The sequence below is a fragment of the Lissotriton helveticus genome, chromosome 1_1, assembly GCF_964261635.1.
Source record: "Lissotriton helveticus chromosome 1_1, aLisHel1.1, whole genome shotgun sequence".
NCBI classification, from domain to species: domain Eukaryota; kingdom Metazoa; phylum Chordata; class Amphibia; order Caudata; family Salamandridae; genus Lissotriton; species Lissotriton helveticus.
This window is the reverse complement of record NC_136057.1, coordinates 1,735,486,814-1,735,510,966: the sequence shown is the minus strand read 5'-3', so window position 1 is coordinate 1,735,510,966 and position 24,153 is coordinate 1,735,486,814. Positions and strand designations below refer to the sequence as shown.

Below are 24,153 nucleotides of genomic sequence, written 5' to 3'. Positions count from 1 at the left end.
TTTTGGGATAAATTATGTCTTTTACATTTTTGAGAAAGAATAAATAGTGTGTGCATGATTACATTAAAAAATTTGACGTTTTCACAATTATGTCACCTGTGTTACCTCAGATTAGGAAGTAGATTGTACAGATGAGGTGAGGCATGTCCAGAGGGACAGAGGAGGTGAGGCTTGTGTTCAAGACTGTAGTGGGAGAGAGACTTTTCTTGGAGAGCGTAAATGGTGAGACTTGTGTCTAAGAGTGCAGTGGACTAGGCTTCATGAAGCCTATCCCCCACTGCACTCTTAGACACAGGTCTGAAGTTCTTTGCACCCGTGGACAGACCTCTCTTCTACTACACTCTTCAATGGAGGCCATACCTCTTGTGCACCCCTAGACAATCTTTACCTCATCTGCAACCCTGAATAGACTTCAACTAATTGGCATGCTTACACAGGCCTCAGCTTATTTACACCCTTGGACATGCGTCACCTCATATGCACCTATTTACTATCAATTATACTCAATACATTGAGGCCTGTTCAGAGGACAGAGATGAGGTAAGGCTTGTCCAAGGGTGAGAGGAGGTTAGTCCTCTCCACTGTAGTCATGAACACTGAATGCTTGTACATAGGACCTGCACTGTGTGTCTAAAATGTCATTTAAAAAACGTTTTTGGTGAAAAAAAATGACTTTTGAGAAGGAATAAATAGTGTCTGCATGATTAAATACATATATTTCATCTTTTCACAATAATGTCACCTGTGTTACCTTAGATTAGGAAGTAGATTGTGTAGATGAGGTGAGGTTTGTCCAGAGGGACAGATGAGGTGAGGCCTGAGTTCAAGACTGTAGTGGGAGAGAGGCCTTTCCTGGAGAACATAGGTGGTGAAGCCTGTGTGTAAGAGTGCAGTGGACTAGACTTCATGAAGCTTATCTCCTACTGCACTCTTAGACACAGGTCTCACTTTCTTTGTACCTGTGGACATACCTGTCTTCCACTACACTCTTCAATACAGGTCTCATCTCTTCTGCATCCTTGGAGAATCCTCACTTGATCTGTAACCCTGAATAGACCGTTTGCTTTTTGCCATTGCTTTGTCGTTTGATAATAGTGGACTATAATGTGCTTTTTTTTTTCACACAGATTGAAATCAGGATTTTAAGAGTAAGGAAAGATGCCCTCAAGGCAAAGAAGAAGGAAAACTGAAATACGATTAGAAACAAAAACAGCATCGGAATTACATCAGTCCTCCACAACAAAGACTTCAAAAAACAGGAAAGAAGCTCCTGGTAAGATAACTAAGTCTTTCTTACGCAACATATGTAGAAGGAAAAAAAATGTTGGACAGCATGTAGAAAAAGAGAAGGAGAGAGTAAGTTTGAAAAGGAAGGAGAGGCCCTCAAAAAATGTTAGTACTGGAGCACGAGAGAATAATATCTATCGGAATAGAAGGCAGAATCAGTTTAGAGACATTCGTAAACGAATGTTTCGCAATAGGGTGGTTTTAAATTTGTTAAAAAACATTAGGAAAGGAAAACAGAGAGCTGCTTTTTATAAGAAAAAGAAAAGTGTAGAAAAGATTGTTGATCAGGCTTTTGAAGTTAAGAAAACATTATTTATTTTAATAATCAATAGAATTAGGACACTTAACAAGACAATTGATGTTTTCAAATCAAACAGTAGATGGAACAGAGTAATTAATTGGAGTAATTTTTGTAAAGTTTTTCAGGAGAATGGATGCACAGTTCAAGTTGTGAGCCATTTTTTAATGAGGAGAGTTACTTCTAGGAGAATGATTTAGTGCATGCAGTTGACACCAGTGGTCGAGCGTATGAAGTGAAAGACGGTTGTCCGATTGAAAAAGAGAAACTTGTGCCTAGAGAACCAGAAGAGGTGTTAACTGATGAAGTTTTAGGGAGACGTACTAAGAGTCCAGTGTACACTTGGAAGTGTAGTCGTATTTGTAGTGTGCGACAGGAATCAATTGATTTGTTTTGTAATTTCTTACGTACGTATAGTAAGAAAAGTGTGAAGCAGAAAGTGAAGTTGTTGCAAGACTTAGATCCTTGCAGAGTGAGAGAAAACACAGATTTGCACGGGCATTCACTGGCTTGTCTTTCTAGGAAAGTCTGTCAGAGTTTTTTTCATCATTTTAGGATGTTAGCAGTGCATCATACCAAAATGAGGAAATTAGTGAGAATGTTGTGTTATGCAAAAAGTCCAGCACTTAAGCTTAAACAATTAAACAGTGCTCTTTTGCATGTAACTGAATTAGATGTGAAGAAGATTTGTGAAGAAATTGAGATTTGTTATTTTGGTGAAAATGCTGACAGTGTAGAAATTGACACAACAATTCAAGGTAATGTGGAAGATAATGTACAGATTTCAAGTACAGAAAAGTTTGAGCAGGAAATTACCAGGTTTAAGGTGAAATCAAGTGAAAGGCCGAATTTTACTTGTGTGTGTTGTCGACGGAGTCATTATAAACATCAAACTAGATTAGTTGATTTATACGTAAAAAGTGAAAAGATGAATAATTATGAGTGGAAGGATTTTGCAACTTATTTGTGGGTGGAGAATTGTTTTGATTTGAGTTCTGATCAGCGTATTTGTAAATATTGTTATGATAAATTAAATCAAAACAGAATGCCTGCTAGAGCTGTTCATAATAATCTGGAGTTGGTAGACATTCCCCGTGAATTGATGGATTTAAATACATATGAGTCTATTTTGATTCAATGTGTCCATCCTTTTCAGGCAAATGTTCGCATGGAGCCTAAGATAGGGAAATTGCCTCCTACAGATTTGCAGAGAGGATTAAAGGGAAGAGTTGTTTATTTGCCTCTAGATTTCAAAAAAAAATATTGATACAATTGGTATAGAAAAAGTAGAAGAGGAACCTTTAGTTATTCTAGTTAATGGGGTTCCGACAAAGAGTAAGAAAATCTGGCAAGATTTAGTGGATGTTATGAAAGTCAAAAAGGCAACGTTGTATTTAGTCAAAAACAATGAGTTTTACAAAGATGTATGTGTTGCAGCAGAGGAAACAGCTGCAGATGAAGACAGTGATTGTTCAGGCGGCCAAGTTGAAAAAGTTGATGTGTCTAGAAGTGAAGAAATATATGAACATTATACTGTTCATCCTTTGCATTCCAAAGAAGTAATGGGGAATGCAATTGAATTGTTTCAAATGAAAGCAGCAAAATGAAGTCCCATTAGTGTATGGGAAGAAAGTTTGGAAGCTCGTTGTTTTCCACAGTTATTTCCAACAGGTCGAGGTGGACGATATGACGATCGACCACTTCAAATTCCTGCATCTGAATATCGAACTGTAAGATTATATGCTGAAGATCCAATGTTTCGTCAATGCATTCCCTATTTGTTTAATTTACTGTATGAAAGTGACTTGTCTGGGCTTTCTTATGCAGTAAACCATATACTGAAAAGTGGAGCACATCTGCAAAATTTTTCAGCGAGGGACTTTATGGAGAAAGTGAATCTGCAAGATAATATTTTGGATTCTCATTTAATCAATCTCATGGCATGTCAGCGTGGTACAAACGAGTATTGGTACCGTCGTCATGGGGAATTGAAATGTATGCTAAGAAACTTAGGAACTCCTACATGGTTCCTCACTCTTAGCTGTGCCGAGTATGCATGGGACGACTTACTTCAATTTCTACGAGAGGCAAATGCAAATATACAAAATATAGAATTCAAAACACCTGGAGAACTGCGTTCTTTGGATCCACTGAATGTATGCAGATATTTCAATCATAGATTTGAAGCTATGATGTCTTTTATTACCAACAAAAAAATCCTCCCCTTGGTGAGGTTTTGGATTTATTTTGGAGAAAGGAGTATCAAGCGAGAGGTGCTCCTCACATACATATGTTGTTGTGGATTAAAGATGCACCCAAATTTGGAACAGATTCGGAGGAGACAGTGATGAGCTTCATTGAAGAGTATTCAACATGTGCTGTTCCGAAAACTACTGAAGAAAACAGTTTAAGGCAACAAGTTTTACGCTTTCAATCCCATCGTTGTGGAAAGTACTGTCGTCGAAAATTCAGAAACAAGGACAAGTTCTACACAAAATGTCGTTTCGGCTTTCCACGACCAGTGATTACTAAAGGAAGAGTAAATAATTTGATGTCTTCTCTGCGACATACTGTGACGAGGAAATCACCAAAAAATACATACAATTTAAAAAGAAACGAAGAGTCTAAGTACATCAACGACTACAACCCAGTGATTTTGTCCATGTGGAATGCTAACATGGATATTCAGTTCGTTGCTGACAACTCTATTGCTGTGGCTCGATATGTGACGTCTTACATCACAAAAAAAGAAAAGACAGAACTGAAGGAAATGTGGGAGGACATTTCACATGAAAAGAGTCTAAGCAAGAAATTATACAGTTACAGTCTGAAGATGTCGCATCGAGAAATTGGAGCATATGAATGTTCTGATCGATTGTCATCAGCAAGTCTCTATGCCAAATCTAGAACCATCATTTGGGTGAGTCTAGGTCTTGCTGCAACACGAAATCGAGGTTTGAAATCTGTACAAGAAATAGAATATTTGGCGGAGAAAGAACCAGAAAGTACAGATATTTTGAAGACAAACATGTTAGATACATACTATCCAAATAGAAGTAGTCATCTTGAGAACAGTTGTTTGTATGAAGTTCTGCAAAACTATATTTATAAGAGAACCATCAGAGAAGATATTATCAATGGAATATATGCTATCATTGGGTGTGAAGGATGTCTAGTGAGACAGAAAAAAGGCCATTTGATTAATCATCGAAAATTGAGTTGCGAAAATCCAGAGAAAAGGGAATTTTACTATTTAGCTCTTTTGCAACTCTTTAAGCCATGGCGTACAGAAGAGGAACTACTTGGAGATTTTCTCTGTTACGAAGATTCTTTTAATGCAACCAAGGATACCATAGAATGTCCTGTTTTTCCAAATTATCTGCAAATGTTGAACGAAGAAATAGAGCAAGAAGCCACAATTGCTGCAGAGATTAGTAGAGACAGTTCTCAAGACAGTCAGAGTTCTGCTTCATTGAGTCAGGATCCACTTGGAGGACCAATTATCCAAAATGAAGCTGCCACTGCCATGGATGAGGTGGAAAGAGCTATGGAACAAGCTCAAGATGATGTAGTTAACTTAGAAGATTTGGTGAAAAACTAAACCTTGAGCAGAAACAGATATATGACGAAGTCACAGATCAGATTAAACATGGATTCACTCATGAGAAAAAAGAGTGCTCATGTACATCATTTAAACCAGTCCAACTGTACGTAAGTGGAGAAGCGGGAACTGGAAAAAGTTTTCTGATTAAAGCAATTGCAACTTATCTGCATAAAAGGACTGAATCACCACTATCTTGTGTTGTTACCGCTCCAACTGGGCTGGCTGCACATAACATTAAAGGGATTACTTTACATCGTTTACTGATGCTGCCAGTGGAGCATGATAACAAATTGCAATATCACAAGCTATCTGGAGATCCATGTTCCGAAGTTTCGAGAGTCCTGAAGAAAATGAAACTTCTTATCATTGATGAAGTAAGCATGGTGTCAAATATAATGCTTGCTTTTGTGCATTTGAGAATGCAAGAAATTCTTTGAACAGACTATGATGTTTTATTTGGAGGAAAACACATTATTGTTTTTGGAGATCTACTGCAGTTGACTCCAGTGAAAGGACAACCTGTGTTCAAAATGCTCACGCATGAAGATACCAGGAAGTGCCTAGGTAGCATTGGAAACGTTAATATATGGTTAAACTTCAAATATGCAGAACTGCTTCAAAATATGCGGCAGGCAAAGGATGAAGATTATAAAAATATTTTACAAGATGTAAGAATCGGAAAAGTAAGTCAGCAAGGGAAAGAAGCTTTACGTGGACGATTAATTTCAAATTTGTACCCAAATGAAAACATTCTTCCAGAGAATATTTTTAAGAAAATTAACGAGAAGAAATCTGGCATATGTTTGATGCCAACTCTGAAAGAATGTTCCATGTTTAACAACAAAATGTTAAAGTTAGAAAATGAAGAGATAGTGAAACTGGAAGCTACAGATAAAATAGAGCATATGGGAGCAACAATTATTTTGTCTGAAAATTTGAAATCATAATTGGATTCATTAGAGAAGACTATATCTAAAACTGCTGGTTTTGAAAAGACTCTGAATGTGTGTTTAAATTGTCGTATCATTTTGAGAAGGAATTTAAATGTTGAAAGAGGTCTGGTAAATGGAGCAATGGGTCATGTTGTTGGTTTTGTGAATTACAAAAATAGAGATGGAATTGAAATTTTAAAAATTAAATTTGATGGCATTGATGAAATAGAACAAATTTGTCGTTGTTCAGCGAAATTTTTGCTTGTGAAAGACTTATATGTTCGCCGAAAACAGTTTCCTATTTGTTTGGCATATGCGGTGACAATTCATAAATCTCAAGGTTTAAGTGTAGATAGCGCTTTGGTGAACATTGGAAGTTCTGTGTTTAAAGAGGGTATGGCATATGTGGCATTATCACGAGTCAGAACTTTATCAGGATTGTACTTGATTGAGTGTGATGAAACAAAGATTTGTGCAGATCTACATTGTGTTAAAGAATACAATAGGTTAAGAAGAGAGTATCCTCCACATTTGCCTCAATATCCTCTGATTGAAGAACGTGTGGTAGGCCGAAAAAGAAGAAATGAGAGTAATTGCAGTGAGGTAGTAGCAAAAAGACAAAAAGTAGATGAAACTGTAATTGTAAGCAGAAGGAAAAAGGATTCTGTTGAAGATGTTGGATTTCACTTTTAAAACAGTTCTGGTGTCAACTGCTATGCTAATGTAGTGGTTAATGATGATCAAAATCAATTTTCACAGAATATTCAGCAGGATTGTCAGGAATTTTTAATGTATATGTTTGATGTATTGGAAGATGAAGGTGTAGATATAAAAAATCTTTTTAGCCTTTCTTATCAATGGCAGCATGACTGCGACAACTGTACTTTATCAAGTACTACTAGAATAGACACTGAAAGATTTATATATTTGACTTAACCAGACTGCAAATCATTGCCTTTTAATAATCTAGTTAAAAAAGCAGATCACAATATGGTGTGCCTCCAATGTAAGTCTACAATGCTGTCCACATTATTTCTACAAAATTATGGTCAGTATGTCATTTTAATGTTCCAACGATGTAGACCTGATGGAACTAAATTGACAACTTCTATTACAAATTTCGTGGCTTCACAGTTATCAATATCAGGAAGAACCTTTGCAACTGTAGCTATTATTTTTCATGACGGTCCTTCTACAACATCAGGGCATTACACATGCTATTTAAAAAGATGGAAAGGTTGGACGCACTGTAACGACACTCATTTGGCTTTCAAACAATGTTTGCCTTTTGGCTTTATAATTTCATACCTAGTGTTTTTACAACCAAAATTTAGGTAAAGGTAATTGGCCTATGAAGACTGGAGCAGTTAATAAAGGTTATTTTGCTGTTTAAAAATATATTCTGAGTAAAAGTGATCCCGGTAATATTAAAAATTGACTTGTCATATAGGTACTGTAAGTGGATCTCATAGTAAGTGATATTAGTATTATACAAAATGATGAACATGAGTGAGTCAGAGATGGTTTTACAAATAGTTAAATATTGTGAAAATGTTGTAGAGCCTTTCTTTCAGAACGTCGGAAAAAAGGTAATTTCAGAGTTTCTTGGAATTAATTTGAAAATATACTCATACATCTGACACTATTTGGCCAAAAGGAAAGGTACAGGAATGAGTAAAGAGTCATGACTGAAAAAAGGAATATATGAAAATAATGAAAATATTTAAGATGTTCTTGGAGCTTTTCTTCTAGAAAGTCGATTAAATGGATTTTTTAGTGAACAGCAGAGTACTTTGCAACGAGAAAAGGACCTCCATGATATACTATTTGGCCTCAAGGAAAAGTAAGTCAATCAAAGATTAGTGTACATTTGTCATTTATCAGTATCTAAGGTTTTTTTTAAAATACAATCTTTTAGATTGTGTTTTTTTTCCCGCTGTCATATGATGAGTAATTTGAACTCACTGTTTTAAGTGAAATTCAATATATTCTGAGAACAGCAAAAATAAACTATGTAACATGTTGTACAAGTTATTCTATACTTTGGATTGTGTAAATTAAATTGTATTCCCATTCTCTGACACTCACTTTCCTTTTTCCTCTCTCTTTCAGCTCTCTTTACTCACTCACACTGCCTTTCTCTCACTCTGTTTCACACCCATTTGTTTACTCCACTTCTTTCACAACCCCTCATTTTCATTTCAACTGTCTGCATCCCCTCTCTCCCTTGGACCACTTTTCAGCTTTCAGTCTCTCTGCTTTACTTCCCTTTTCCGTCTTTTCCTCCTTTGTTCTTTTAGTAATTCCTCTTTACTCACTGAGTAGTATTATCGCACTCTATCACTATAACTCACCCACTCTCCCTCGCTTATCTTTGTTTGCTCCTTTCTTTTGACCTCTTCTCTCTATTTTTCGTTCACTACCTCTATGTCCTGAGTGCCTCACTCTCCTTGTGTTATGTTCACTTGTGTTTATCTACCTTCTATCATTTATTTTACAACAACTTCACTGCTCCTCTCTCATCGTTCTTCATCCCATTTCTTTTACTCTGCTACCATTACTATCCCTCATTTCCTTTCTTTCAATGTCCTTCTCTTTACTTTCATCACCAAATTATTTTCTCTCAGTACCACTGTTTTAGTCGTCTTCTCCTCTCTTTCCTTTTTTTGCTCCCTTACTCATTTCCTTTTCTCACTCATTGTACTCCACCTCACTCAGTTTTTCTCTTAGTGTGTCTGTTTACTAATTTCCTCACTCCATTTCCCTCAATCGTTGTATATTATCCGCTCTCCCTTCATCCCTTCACTCTATGACTGTTCTCCACTTACTCTCAGTTATCTTCTATTTCTCAATCTTGTAAATGCATCCTTATTAGACTCTTTTCCGTCTCTGTTATTATCTTTTTACTTACTAATGTTACCTGACTGAGTTTTGCTAACTCACATTGTTTTAGTATCTTTCTTACCTTCAGTTAATTTCTCTGTTCTTATCTTCCTCTGTGTCAGTGAATCTATATGCCTTACTCTTAGTAAGTTGCTCTCATTCTATTTCTTTTTTTCTCTTTTTCTCTTTCTATCTTATTTTATTGCCCTTTCTGTGTCCTTCACTCTTACTTTATTTCTAAATACAGTGTTATGATTTTTAACCTCTTCATTTGTATCTTTTAATTTAAAATACACATTTCACTAATTATAACTTATTTTTTCTTCTCTCTTTCACAGATACAAAGTTACATTAATTATATGGTAAGTATGACTATAAAAATGTATTTTGTCATCACCCTTTGGTTTAAGCTCACTAATATTTTCTCAACCAACCTCACTCCTGTGTCTTTATTCTGCTTCCCTCACTTATTCTTATTCTCTATGTTTACTCAAATTTCCCTATTTCCCCTCTCATGATCAACTTCTTTCAATCCCTATTCTTTACTTCACTTACTCTCTGTTCCCATCCTTTGCTTCTTCACTCATTCTGTTTTCCTTAATTATTTACCTTACTCTTACACACACACCTCATCCCCCTCTCAACACATACACACATCTCTAACATACACCCCATACACACACCACACACACACCTCATACACACAAAAAATCCTCCCACACACACTCTTCACATACACACACACACATTCCATACACACACATACATCGCACACATATACACCCCACACCCATACACTGCTCACACATACTTCACACACCCTCACCTTCACGCACACCAAAACACCCCACACAGCAACACCCACAGACACACCTTACACAACCACACCCCGACCTACACCCACTGACTCCCTATAAGTCACACACACTGCATTACTTATCTTTCTTTGCTATTTCACTCAAACCCATTCAGGTACTGTTTCCTTTATTCTCTCTGTCCTTTCTCGTTGTCACTCCCCATCTCTTATCCTAATTCAATTTATCTCTCTCTTTCACCCCTCTTTACTTATACTAACTGGTCTTTTCTTACCCTCCCTCACCGTTCTTCATTTATCCCAGTTACGCCACTACCCTTCATTCTCAATTTTATTCTGTCCTATCTTTTTCTTTCAACACCCACTCACATTCTCCCACTATCTCTACTTTAGTCTTCTTCCTCTCTCTTCCCTTCTTTCGCTCCTTTAGTCATTTTACTTTTCTCACTTTCACCCTATTACACCTTCTCTATTTTTAACTATGTAATAAACAATCCCTCTGTGTTTCTCCCTCTAGCTCTCTTTCTCTTAACATTACTCTCTTTGTGTTTGTTCCCTCAAGCTAACTCCTTCATAAATTTTTTTTTCTTTTTTTTTTGGTGCGCTCCCCGGTGCGCGCCCCGGTGCATGTACCGGTACGCGTACCCTGCAGAAAAAAGGTTGACACAGATTCTTTAAAAATATAGGTTTATTTTTATAAAGTAAAGGTAGTTCTAAAAAGAACTGTTTTTTTCTTCTTTTTGTTGTTTTATATTTTTTTTATGTTTTTATGAACATTTTGTACTTTTTTGGCTTTTCTGAACACTTTTATATTTTTTTTGTATTTTTTATGGGGAGAAACAAAAAACAGGGAATTGTAAATGGCTCAACTGGAGCATAAAAAAATAGGAAAAATTAGGGTTTTTTGGGACACTTATGGTTATCACCGGCAACCATGATAAGTTCGATGCTTTGCTCACCATAGCAAAGTGTCTTGTTACAAAATTTGCACACGATTTTGTAATCGGCAAACTTAGGTTGAATAGTAGCCAATGTGTCTCTTGCCCCTGGACCCGATGGAGTGGGTTGTTTTGATGTTGAGCATCTAGACGTTGATGGGGTAGTTTACTGCAGAGGTCCCTTAACTCTGCATTAGAGTAGTTGTTTGGATGCGCACCCATCATGTGGCGAATCATCGTATGATTCCCGAAGAAATACTTTTTGTTAAGGTTCCCCCTGGATAGCTCAGCACCACAAATTAAACAAGTCACCTTTGCAGCGTTTACTTTTTTAAAACCCCTTGGGAGTTTGTAGAACTGCCATATAAAGTGCTCTTTGGGTTTGTAGGGCTGTTTATCTTCTGGCAGGAACTCCCTTCTCTGTGCCTCCTCTTCATCATCCTCCTCCTCTTCCTCTTGACCACCTACGTAATCTTCTGGTGGTCTTTTAGATGGTGGTGGTGGTGGTGGTGGGCCAGATGCTCCAGCTGCTGATGCTATTGTAGCCATTTTCTGAGATAGAACTGAAAACAGTTCTTCCTCAGTCAAAGGACAAAGTCAGAATAAGGAAAAAAGGTGGGGGCTTTCATCATTTGGAAAACAAAAGTGTTCTGGACCAATGAAAAGTGTTATTTTCAAGTCACATGATCCAGGCTTTCATCATTTGGAAACCAAAACTGATCTGCACCAATGAAAAGTGTTATTTTCCGGTCACATGACCCGACGCGCTTACGCTACGTGCCCCGGGGCGTGCCCCGGGGCACGTCACGTAAGCGAGTCGAGACGTTGCGCGATCGTATGCGATCGCGTGCTTCCGGGTGCGCTTACGCAGTGCGTCATATGACGCATCACGCGACTACGCGAAACGTCACGATGTTGTTTTCGTACGCGGCAATAGCGCTAACGGGACGCTCCACGGTACGCGCCCCGGGGCACCCCGTAACATTGCGCTTACCCGTACGTTCACCGGTACGCGCCCCGGGAGCGCCCCAAGGCAAAATATATTTTTTTTTTACATATTTACACAATTTAAAATTCGTTATAAAAATTATTACTTTTCATACCTATAGATATTTGCTATTAAAAAAACTATGAAATTTACTGAAAAAACCATAGGTTTCACACCAGTTATAGTTAGGAATTAGCATTTAAAAAACCTATTAAATTCACTGAAAAAACCATAGGTTTCACACCAGTTATAGTTAGCTGGAAATTTTACTCGCATAAACCAATGAAATTCCCACGTTATAGTTAGTTGGACTCACTATAACTTGCGCGTGCAATGCACTGCTGATGACGTCACATATTACATCACTCATGACATGGTCAGTGACATCACTCAAAACCTATGGTTATTTCAGTGAATTTAATAGGTTTTTTAAATGCTAATTCCTAACTATAACTGGTGTGAAACCTATGGTTTTTTTCAGTGAATATATATATATTCACTGACAAAAACATAGGTTTTAGGGGTGTTATAGCTAGCTGGACATTTCACTCGTACAAAACCATTGAAATTCTTCCGTTTTAGTTAGTTGTACTGACTATAACTCGCACGCCCCCAATCCACTGCTGATGATGTCACATATTACATCATTCATGACATGGTCAGTGACATCACTAATGACATCACTGATGACATCTCAAATGACTTCACTGATGACATCACTGATGACATCATCCAGTGAATGTGGTTTGGTTCGATATTTAAATAAGTATTATATATAAAGCAATGTGCATTGAAGACTGAGTGGATGTATAAGTGTCTGGATGGAGGATTTAGTAGCACTGTGATTGACTGTCTAAGTGACTAATTTAAAGTGTTTCACTAAATATATGGGATAGTGATTAAACTGTGTGAATATCTGTATCACTATCTCTTGTTGCATAAAACACTACATAAGTTGGTTACTAGCTATGTGAAAGTCTATATTAGTTATTAATTACTTAAGTGAGTATTTGTATGGGATAGGGAATTTTTAGGATTTAGGGTGGGTATGGGTTTTTCAGTGGCAAGGGAATTTTTAGGGTTTAAGGTGGGTGTGGGATTTTGGGTGGCAAGGACATTTTAAGAATTTAGGGTGGGTTTGGGTTTTTTGGTGGCAAGGGAATTTTTAGGGTTCAAGGTAGGTATGGTTTTTGGGATACACAGATAGATAGATAGATAAATAGATAGGTAGATAGGTAGATAGATAGATAAATAGATAGATAGATAGATAGATAGATAGATAGATAGATAGATAGATGATAGATAGATAGATAGATAGATAGATAGATAGATAGATAGATAGATAGATAGATAGAAATAGGGTTTGTACCTACCTATAAAAGTTTTACCAAGCACATGTGTTTACCATGCAGCCCTTAATCATGAAAATTCCAGAAATTTGGATATACCTGTAAAATACTCACATTTAAAATTCAAATCTTAACCACGCATATTCCTTTACGATTCATGCCCTTATAATGAAATTCATTGTAAAAGCATGCGTGGTAAAGGGATATGCATGGTAAAATCCTGTGTGGTAACAGTAACGCATGGTAATAGTAACCCCGTTTTAGCGGCTGCATTGTAAAGGCATGTGTGTTAACGGCATGCATTGTTCCGTCATACATCCCACCGTCTTTCTCAGTTGGCCACTGAGGCACACTTTCTGGATAGATTTCCTTAACGATTCCTGATTCCCAAGGCCCTGTTTGCTAGCAGATGAAGATCCAAGCAGCTGGTCAGCAGACTGAGATACCTTCAAGTTGGACTCTTCAGCACTCACCAGCAGCAGGGCTTTATCCTAAGGTAGCAGCAAGAGGACAAAGCAACGTGCTAACTAGCCCAGCCCATAGGCACACAGGATATCTGCTTCAACAGACTGCTGCTTCAACTTTGTTTGTCATCCTTTTAGGCTTCAATTCTTTCCTGCACTTTCCAGGAGGAAGGATTCCCAAAATCAGCATTCAGTGTCCCAGTTCAACTAGGCAGAAGGCAAGCCCTAAACCTACCTTCCAGAACTAGAGAATAAACATCCAGCCTTTTCTTTTCTGCTACTCTACCAAATCACAAGCATCACAGGGCTATAGCACCAATTCCAGAGGACCATGTAATCCCGTTTGCACCCCTACTCCCCCTCAGAACTGACAAGCAGACGGACATCAACCCATGCTGAGTAAGGCAGTACTTCAGACCCCATTTAGTCCCCACTCATCACAGTTCCACCGCACACAGAGAAGCCTGCACTAGGCCCAGTACAGCAGGTCCTTCCCAAAGCTTCGCTCACATCTTGCAGCCTTACCACTACCTTGGTACTGGAGTGGTAGTGCTTAATTTGTCAAAGAATGAGTGCTGGTGCCCAGAGCTTTGCTCTGGCGGTGCTTTTAAAAACCAGCATGTCAACTACAAAGGCTGCTTACTGTTGAATTTGCCTCAGACCTCTTTAATCCACTGCTAGACACTAGTGCCACGTTAGCTCCTTCTTGCCAGTCCCTGCTTTCTCACTTTGTGTCTGTTTTCTTTATTTTCCTCCTTCTTTCCCATTTGCATGTTTTTCTCTCTCTCGTGTTCAATATCTGATATCTGATGAGGAAAAATAAGTGCTGGTCCCCTGAAATGAGTGTTGTTGGGCCCACCGCAACCACCAACTCAAATTAAGCACTGGGAGTAGCCCTCTTTCAAGTACTGTGCCAAGTCTGCACACTTGAGACTTCTTTCTCTGTAAGCGATATTGCCTCTCCTAGTATTTGTGCTAGGCAGCTTCTTTAGCTCCACCACTAGGGGAAATGCAGGGGTGTGTTGCATTCTTGTAAATACTGCTCATCCCTGCATTTTGAAACTGACGGAGCGCGGCGTTACCAATTTTGGCATAATACCACGCTCTGTCTGTTTCTAGTAAATATGCCTCTAGGAGTCTTTGATCCACTCCAACAAGAATTCTGAGAACAGAAAGTGTTTTCTCAGTGGCTTTTGACAATCATTATTCTGTTTGCGAAAGTGAAGAAGGTGAGAAGATAAACTTTGTAGGTTTGCATGTGTTTTTCTAAGGTCATTTTGGTCTTTATTTTTTGTTACAATGACCTGTATTGGGCACTAGTCCAGAATATGCAACCACCATGGGGCATATTTCCTAATCTTTCATGCAACGCACAGCAGCAGGCAAAGTTGGAATATTTCTACTTTCTCCTTGCACTGGCGCAGTATGTGCTCTCTAGGACCATCACAATCACCCTTGCACCATAGTGCAAGGTTGCCTACGTTACAGGGAGGAATGCTTTTGTGCACTAAAGGATAACTTCCTGCACAAAAATAATCCTAGAGGCAATTTCCTCTTTCTACTTGTGGTACAGAATGCAGCACACAAGCAAAGAGGAAATAATAAGGAGAAATAAAGATATTTGCACTTGTTACACCCCCCTGGGGAAGGTGTAGCACTTTGATGCTTTGCCAGGTTTAATAGCTTTAGAAAATCAAGGAATGCAACAAAATCCATGGGTAAATGCATGGGCCCATGCTCCCCCCTCGGAATGCCTCCAAGCTTGAAATGTAACATAGCACGAGGCAAGCAGCTGCATTGGGTTACATTTCTATAGAAAGATACTCAAGTTGGCGCAAATTGCCCCTTGCATGGCTTTGTAAATATTACTGAAGCCTTTATGTTGTCCTTGCATCGCCCTACATGACCCTAGGACAATGCAAATGCTTCATAAATCTGGCCCGATGTGCATTTTGAATCTGGCTTAATATATATGCGTGATAGATTATGTCTCCTTTTACTTGGCCTCTTTCTCTCTTACCTTTACGTTTCCCACTACTTCGCATGGCTCTACCTCATTTCTAGATCTATATTACCTCTCTGGCCAAATTGTCTTATGCCCATAAGTTTTATTGTGATATTATGCATAACTCCACTAAGCATCAACTAAGTCACCATTATCTTGTCCTTACAATAGTATGAAGAATAAAGTGGTTAGACACAGAGGGGCAGATTTATGTCGGACTTGCGCCACGTTTTCGCAGCCATTGCGTGACGCAACGGCGCGGAAACGTGGCGCATCTCTGCGACCTATTTACAACGTGACGCATCTAGGCAGATGCGTCACGTTGTAAAGCCCTGCGCCACATGGAACCTGCGTCAGGTTTCATGTGGGCGTTCTGTCGCAGGGTGGGCGTTCCCTCGTAGTAAAGCCCCGTAAGACTGACGCAGTGAAATCTACAAGATTTCACCGAGTCAGTTTTACGACGCTGCTGCGTCAAATCCTTACGCCTGCTTGAAGCAGGCGTAAGGAGTGACGCACCACGTTATGTATGGATGGCCTCTGTACATTGCAGGAGTTGCGTCGCACTTGCGACGCTACTCCAGCAATGCGCCGCCCGTACACCACAAGCGGCTTCACGCATCTGCCCTTCCTTGCACCATGGTGCGCCGCATTGTAAATGCGGCTCATCTGTGGTGCCGCAAGGAGGGAATTGCGTGACGCATCAGTTCTGGCGCATCCCTGCTGATTTGCAGAGATGCGCCAGAACTCATAAATCTGCCCCACCGTCAGGGGTGAACCTACTGGTGAAGCAGCAGGTGCAGTGGCACTGGGGTTCAGCTCCATGAGTGGCCCATTGAACCTTGATAATTACTTTAGTTTAAAACCCCTACAACCATTTAAGAGGCAATTTTCCTTTCTTGCACCAGGCTTCATGGCATCCTTGCTACACTCCAGCAGAGAATTCCACTGAAAATGCTGCTTTTTAGGTTTCGCCTGTCGACAGCTGCGCAAGCAGCGTTTCGCACAGGCAAAATATTTTGTCTAGAGTATGTGTGTGTAGTCCCGCCCCTCTGTTCCATTGGCTAGCTCCAAACATGGAGGCTAGCCATTGGAACAGAGATCTGTCCGTCAATGCCAGAGCAGATTAGTGGGCGTTCCCGAGAATTTTAGGCTTTTGCCCACGTCATGCGGCTGTGGGTGTGTTTTAAAAAAAAAAATGTAGCTTTGTTTTTGCCATTTCGGAAGTGTCCTTTGCAGGGGTGGGTTGCGCGATGTCCCGCTGTCCGTTCCCGCCCCCCTCCCGCTGTCCGTGAGCCCGTTCCCGCCCCCCCTCCCGCTGTCCGTGTTCCCCCCCGCCCCACCCCCCCGCTGTCATTCGCCCGTTCCCACCCCCCTCCTGCTGTCCGTGTGCCGCCCGCGCTATGCTGCAACCTCCGACGCCACTGACCCCCGGCCACCGTCCCTGCGAACCACGGGAGGTTTGCCCAGGCATCATGTGTTTCACTCTGGCTGCGGGAGGCCCATGTGTGAAGACTTCTCCCCGGTGGGCGGGGGGCGCGGCCTCTTAGCTTGAGCCCTGGCGAGGGCCTTCGCAGGGTCAGTGATGACAGGGGTTGGGAGTGGAGTACAAGAGTTCCCGGTCGGACCGTGCTTGCTGTCTTGCCTTCCCCTGCCCCCCCCCCCTCCCCCTGCCCGTGTCTCTGTTCCCACCCCCCCTCCATTGCTTTTTTTGCATGGCAGTAGTGCGACCTCAATGAACTTAATTCTAGCTGTGTGCGCTGGCCGTCCCCCTCCCGCTCTGCTCCCTGTTACTGTGTTGAACGTTCTCACATACACAGGCTGTTCTACAGTGCAGTTTGCACTGTGGCATACCATTACTGTAGCAAAGTTCTCGAGGACAAAGGCGAGTCATGAGGTATAAAACGAAAATGTCTTTGAATCAATTTGTCGAAAGTGAAGGGAAGCCCGGCCCCAACTGTAGTGCGAGTACTGCCCCTTTAAGGTCACTGAATGCTTCGGTATGATGTGGGGCCGGGACAGCTGGGCTGCGGCCATCTGACTGACTCGGGCCTGACATCTGGGGGCTCACTGGTGTGCGGCACGCGAATCGCTTGATGTCGCTATTTAAATGCAAATGTGCGGGGGCGTCATTGAAGACTCAGCCCATAAATCCACACAAAAGGAACCGTGCGCGCCTCGCGAGGAGGAGGGCCGCAGCTTCGGGAGGTCCGGCCGGCAGCATGCAAATCGCATTCAGGCCCGCACCCCTTCTGCGTGACTAACTCTGTCGAGGTACAGGGCCGGGTGAAGGGACCCGGGTCCCCTTCATTCACAGGGCCTCTCTGCTGGGGCAAAGCAGACAGTGAGAAGGGCTGCTCCCTTTTCAACCACAGACTTCTGAACTGGGGGCAGGGGTGCCAGTGTGAAGGGGACGCGCACCCCTTCACCCACAGGGCCTCTCTTCTGAGACACAGCAGCCTTGCATCGCTGTGCTTTTCCATTGGGGCAGAGCGGAGAATTCTGGATAAGTGAACATTGGAACAGAACGAAAAGAGCAGTGGGAGCGTTAAGGGACCAGCTCCCCTTCACCCACAGGGCCTCTCTACTGGAAAAGGGAAACACGGGAGCTGTCAAGACGTGCAGGTGTGCACATCTGTTTCTGCACTGACTGCCCAATTCGTACTGTCCCGATTTCTTCTCTAGAGAAGAAAATACACTTTGGGGCCCACGTTTTGTAGTAATCTTTGGAATCTCGTGCAAAAACACAAGTCAATAAGCATTTTTCAATGGGAGAACTTTCTTAAAGGTCCCCTAAACTAATCCAGAAGGGACCCCCACCACTTCCGCAGCTGTGGACCACGGGAGCTGGGCTCCTTGTTGGTAAATAAGGCAAGCCTAGGTGGGCCATCGGTACAGACTGCCCACTCTTGAAGGGAGGCCCCCGTGCTCGCAGGCAGCCTCCCAGCCGCAGCCAGGAGAGCGACACAAAACACGGAAAGTTGGTGGGTGATAAAGAGCGTATTCTCCACGCTCAGGGTGCGGGGCCAGATGATCGCAAATGATCGCAAATGAGGCAGCAGCTTACTCCCCCATCCCTGACCAGATGGTTTCTGAGCACAGATTTGCATTCATTTTTGCCTAATATTGCCTAAAGTGCGGGCACAGCTGCATTTGTTGTCAGAAAGGTTTAGGGCTCCTTCTTTTTTTCTGGGGCGGGGTCGGTACCTTCTGCGAGGATCTCAATGAACTTTTGTTTTCCGTCTTTAGCGGAGAGTATCAGATTTAAAGGGATTTGTTTTCTTTTCGAGCCGTCTAATTTGGTAACCACATTTAAATCGCTTTGGCGCGTGTAATCTGAACCGAAGATACTGGAAGGAGTTAGAAGCCGGGCGCAGACTCCTAGCTGCAGCTAAAACTGCATTTCCACAAAGAATTGTCTGCATTTTAAGTTACATTATTAAGCATCGCATTGTACAAAAAAAGTAATCCCAGCTAAATCCGTCTCAGAAACAAAAACATGCAAACAAAGTCTCTCGGTTCAGTCTGTGAAATTATTGCTGCTTTTCCACTGTCGACAAAACATATTAAATTCCATATTCTCTCCTATTGTGCTGGGGAAGAGCTGGGCTTGTTGTGCATATAGGAATTTTGTTTTAATTTCGAACGAACAGTTTCCATATTCTTTGATTTAGGGTTATTAGCATTCTATAGACACTGGCGTCCCGAGTATGTGGCGATCGCTTTTAAAGGCTAATCTCATTACCCTCAAATAGTCATAAAATATGATTTTATTATACTTACGTATTTAATTAGACGGCCGGCCATGTAATGGATTTTGAGATCGGGCTTGAAGCAACAGCTTTGATAATTCACTTATCTTTTTTATTCAAGAGTACTGAACCAAGGTCTCAATCAATGTTCTGCTATTAATAACACCACTCTAACGTAATCGGCTCTTGCACGAGAACACAAGTCATCAAGAAGCCTTCAGGCCCTCATCAGGTATTTACAAGAACATGCAGAGTTTGTGGCAGTAAGAACCTAAATCTAAAAGTTATTTTCCAAAAACTCGTAATTGATGTGATATTTATTGTGCTTTATAAGATCCGACTCCACTGAGCAACAGATATAACCCAATTACGAGTTTTTGGAGAATCACTTTCAGATTTAGTTTCTTACTGCACCAAACTCTGCATGTTCTTGTAAATACTGTTTTTTTTATGTCTGCCTTCCGCCGTCTTGAACCAGCGGACGTGGCCGCTCCGGGATGCCAGTTTGAAACTTTCGAGTTCGTATATTCCTCCTGTAATGTACCTTTTGCTACCTCGCGTATTTTGTTTGCTCATAATTGTCACTTTTGTCTCATGTAACTTAACATCTGCTTTTGTAATTTGTTCACTTGTAATCTTCTCATGTATCATTTCTGTTTCTATTGTGAAGCGCTGGATTTAGCAGTGTCACTGTTGTGTTATAGAACTCGTCTGCAAGTAATTGCTGTCTGCTGAGCTCGTCCAGTAGGGTACAATAGGTCTCACATTTGCAAGAGATTAAGCTATAGGCAGTGAAAATGACAATGTCATTTATTTATCTGTTTTCAAAACCAACACATGAATAAAAACGTTGTCATTTACAATGCCAATAGCTCTAACCTTTGCAAAGGCGAAACCGTTGCATTGTAAATGCTTGTTTCAATTTATTGTTTATAAAACTACCAGACAGAATTTCTGAGCACCTTTCCAGACGCATTATTTCAGGTGCATCAACATTAAGAAGGAGTGAGAAATGTTATGGGGTGGACCCTCAGCATCCCAAGCTAAGATCTAGAATAAACACATGGCAGGGTTGACCTGGCTCTCTTAAATCAAGTCTTGTACTCAGTTATATGTGTGACCTCACAAATATATCATGTGAGTGAGCGATCGGCACCCATATAAATTAGTGCTCTTGCCACATTTCTTGGATTAATTTGTTGGGTCCTCACCCACAGACACCACATGTGGCCTACTTCATCATTGGATCCACATGACCTAGTGTGAGGGGGTGGGTTCTACACATTTGGAAGTGAGCACTTGAAAAGTGAAAGGCAAGGGATTTTGTGAGTGGGTTAAAATTGCCTCATGGATCCTAAAACTATGATTAATGGGTAAAGTCTTGGGCAAGATTAAAACAATGGGGCAGATTTACAAGGAACTGATGCATCTGCATAGATGCGTCAGTTTGCTTGCGTCACCTCCAAATGTCCTTGCGCCACCATGAATGCGCTATATTTACAATGCAGTGCATCATGATGCAAGGAATTACAGATGCGTCAGAAATTCTGACGCATCTGTTGGAGGAAAAGTGACGCATTGTTGGAGTTTGTCATAAAAGTGACGCAACTCCAGTAATGTGCCAGAAAACATAGGTAGGTCCCTTGTAAAATGCCCTGCGTCAATCCTTACGCCTGGTCTGAGCTGACGCAGTGAAATCTTGTAAATTTCACTGCGCCAGTTCTATGTGGCTTTTTGCATGGGAACGCCCACCCTGCATACATTATACCTGGCGCAGGTATAATGTGATGCAGGGCTTTACAACGTGACGCATCCCCCTAGATGCGTCACGTTGTAAATGGGCCGCAACTTTTATGCTGCCGCTGCAGCACAAAAGTGACGCAACTGCGGCGCAAAAGTGATGCAAGGGGCTTGTAAATCTGCACCAATGAGGTTTAATAAGGATTCAATGGTCCTTGACAATAAAATGTTGACATGTTTCAGCTGTGTGACTGCCCCTAGTGGTCACTCGGCTTTCTTCAGGACCAAGTTTTTGCTATGTTACAACCCTGCATGGTATTTTAGTTAGCTTTCCAACTTATTTCAATGCATTCATAACAATTTAAAGAAGTATGCACTCTCCAGAGTAGGCTATCTACCCCACACAATCTTATAGGCAGAAGAGGAGGTGGCCTAGCTGTTGTATCCAAGCAAACACTAAATATCACCAAAGCTGACATCTTCTCAATACAAGGTTATGAGGCCCTCTTCGCCAGATGCAACCCTACACCATATTCTTCCTGTAACTTCCTACTCCTTTGCCGACTTTCACCAATGCAACATTACCAGACACACTTTCAGACACAGTTTCAAACCTGATAACACTACACTCCAACCTATGCATTCTTGGTGACCTAAACATTTGTTTTGACAAACCCAATATGCCCCAACCAAAAACAATCATGCCTAGCCTAGACCCACTAAACCCACATCAGATCGTCCACAAACCTACACACATTGCTGGACACATCCTAGATGTCATTTTTGCAAATCTAGTTACCTTTTAAACATTTACTCCAGTCACATGGTCAGACCACCATTTCCTTGCTTTCCAACATAATACAACCCAAAGCAACACACCTAAAACCACCTTACATGCATCCACCTATCGACCGTGGAACAAACTCAATTTTAACACTTAGAAACACAACTAACATCTAGTTTAGATCTGGGCACAATAAGTCTGTTCAAAAACTATATGAGTGGCTGCAGGAAGCTTTTGATATCCTACTGCAACTAAGAACAACACAAAAGAACAAAAGAACACAGGCACCTTGGAGAAATACAGAGTTAAACGAGCTAACACAGCAAATTAGAAAGCTGCAACACACCTGGCTCAAAACAACCACCAATCAAGAGAAACTTAATTTACAGAAATTTCACAGAGTATATAAGTCAGCAATCAAAAAAGCTAGATGTGCAAATAAAAATGCTATAAAATTCTCAATGAATATCATAAACCGAGTTGCCCAGAAGTAGATCATGCCATTACTCAAGATCTCACAGACAAACTGGCAAATCATTGCACAACTGATGCAGACACGTTGGACTCCTTTTTAAAACTAAAACAAAGAAAAACCACCAGCATCAACCCTTTCCCCAAAAAAAACTCCAAGAGTAGGCTAACCCAGCCTCTGAATTTCTTCCAACAAATTTCACATAATGAATTTATGGACCCGGTCATAGTAAACAGACCTCCTGGCAGCCCTTCTGACTCGTGTCCACCACAAACATTAAAGAAATTCTTCGAAATACCTTTGCTGCCACACCAGTAAGAAGAATCATCAACAATTCCTTAATTATGGGAATATTTCCAGAAGACCTGTGAAGGTCACACATACGCTCATTATAAAAGAAAGCAAACCTGGACCCGATTAACCCCAACAGCTACAGTCCAATAACAAATGTACTTTCCTGGGCACACTGATAGAAAGAGCAGCATTTGCCCAGATGTCAAAATTAATTTGTGAAAGTGTCATACTTTCAGACTTTCAAACAGGATTCCATTTAGCCAGGAAAAGGCACAGAATCTGCCCTCATTGCCATCTGGGATGATCTTAAGAATGCAGTTGACCGGAATGGAGCTCCTGCACCATTTCTCTTTGACCACTCAGCTGCCTTTGATACAGTTGACCATGACATTGATGCAAAGACTCTGCTTAGCCGGCACAGAGGGGACTGCTCTCAACTGGCTCACATCCTACCTTCAAAATAGAACTAATGTCATTCATACCACCCTTTCTCATCCAAACCATACTTCACAACAGCAGGGGTCTCTCAAGACTCTATCATCTCACCCATGCTTTTTAACATTTACATGAAGTCATTGCCAGAAGTGATCAATGAATTTCACCTCACATGCTATAAATATACAGATGACACCGAAATACTCCTTAAACTGGAAGCCCCAAAGATTGGAAACTCACAAATGTTCAATTGCCTTAAAGCCATAGATCAGTGGATAATATGGGGCCATCGCAAATTCAATGCTTCCAAAACAGAAATACTCACATGTGTTGATTGGAATTTATTTTACCCACTCGCTGCATGGCCTGACGATCTGGGAACACCACCTAAAGGAAGTAAGAAATCTCAGAATTACAATGGACTCCAAGCTACCAATGATTGCCCAAGTGGACAAACTGGCAAGAGCAACCTTCATTACTATAAAACTCTGCAATGCATCTTACATCACCTGGGATGTCCGCACAAGGTCCAGGCTGCTATCTCTCTTGTTCTGTCTAAATTCAAAAAAGCTAATAGCCTCTACCACAGATCATCTTTAACAACTATGAAAAAACTACAATGGATTCAGAACAAATTCAGAAGTTTGCTGCCAGACTATTCTTATACAGCCACAAGCCGACATCTCCCCCTGCCTTGAATGCCTTGTATTGGTTACCAGAAGATCCACATTGAAGCTGCTTTGATTCACCCACAAAGCAATACATGGAGCAGGACCACTCTTCATCAGGAATAAAATCACCAAATACATTCACAGAGGAACCTCTGCTCTAGATTGACACCTCACATCAAAATCCCACCATACAAGAAGAAACCCATAGGTGGCACATCCTTCTCTGTTCAAGCAGCCAAACTAAGGAACTCTTTACCCCAAACATAATATCCACGGATAACTACCTTATCTTCAGAAGACTACTCAAGTCAAGTCAAGTCAATCATCTTTATTCGGTTTCCGTTATTTTGAAAAACCATAAAAGTTCATAGAAATAGGGCAATTACATTATAAAAAAAAAAATCATGACTTTGAGCTTTGTGTGTTAAAACTACACATTTTTTTAC

General features: G+C 40.8%; 1 protein-coding gene across 2 annotated transcripts in view; it reads right to left on the bottom strand.

Annotated features, from left to right (window-relative positions):
- Positions 1-24,153, bottom strand: part of LOC144774269 (uncharacterized) — a 592,191-nt gene that overhangs the window by 347,843 nt on the left and 220,195 nt on the right. For both annotated transcript variants that reach the window (XM_078659178.1, XM_078659179.1), the window contains exon 2: positions 23,362-23,423. In XM_078659178.1, coding sequence (XP_078515304.1) covers positions 23,362-23,399 — 38 coding nt within the window. In that variant the 5' untranslated portion in view covers positions 23,400-23,423. The remainder of the gene's footprint in view (positions 1-23,361; positions 23,424-24,153) is intronic.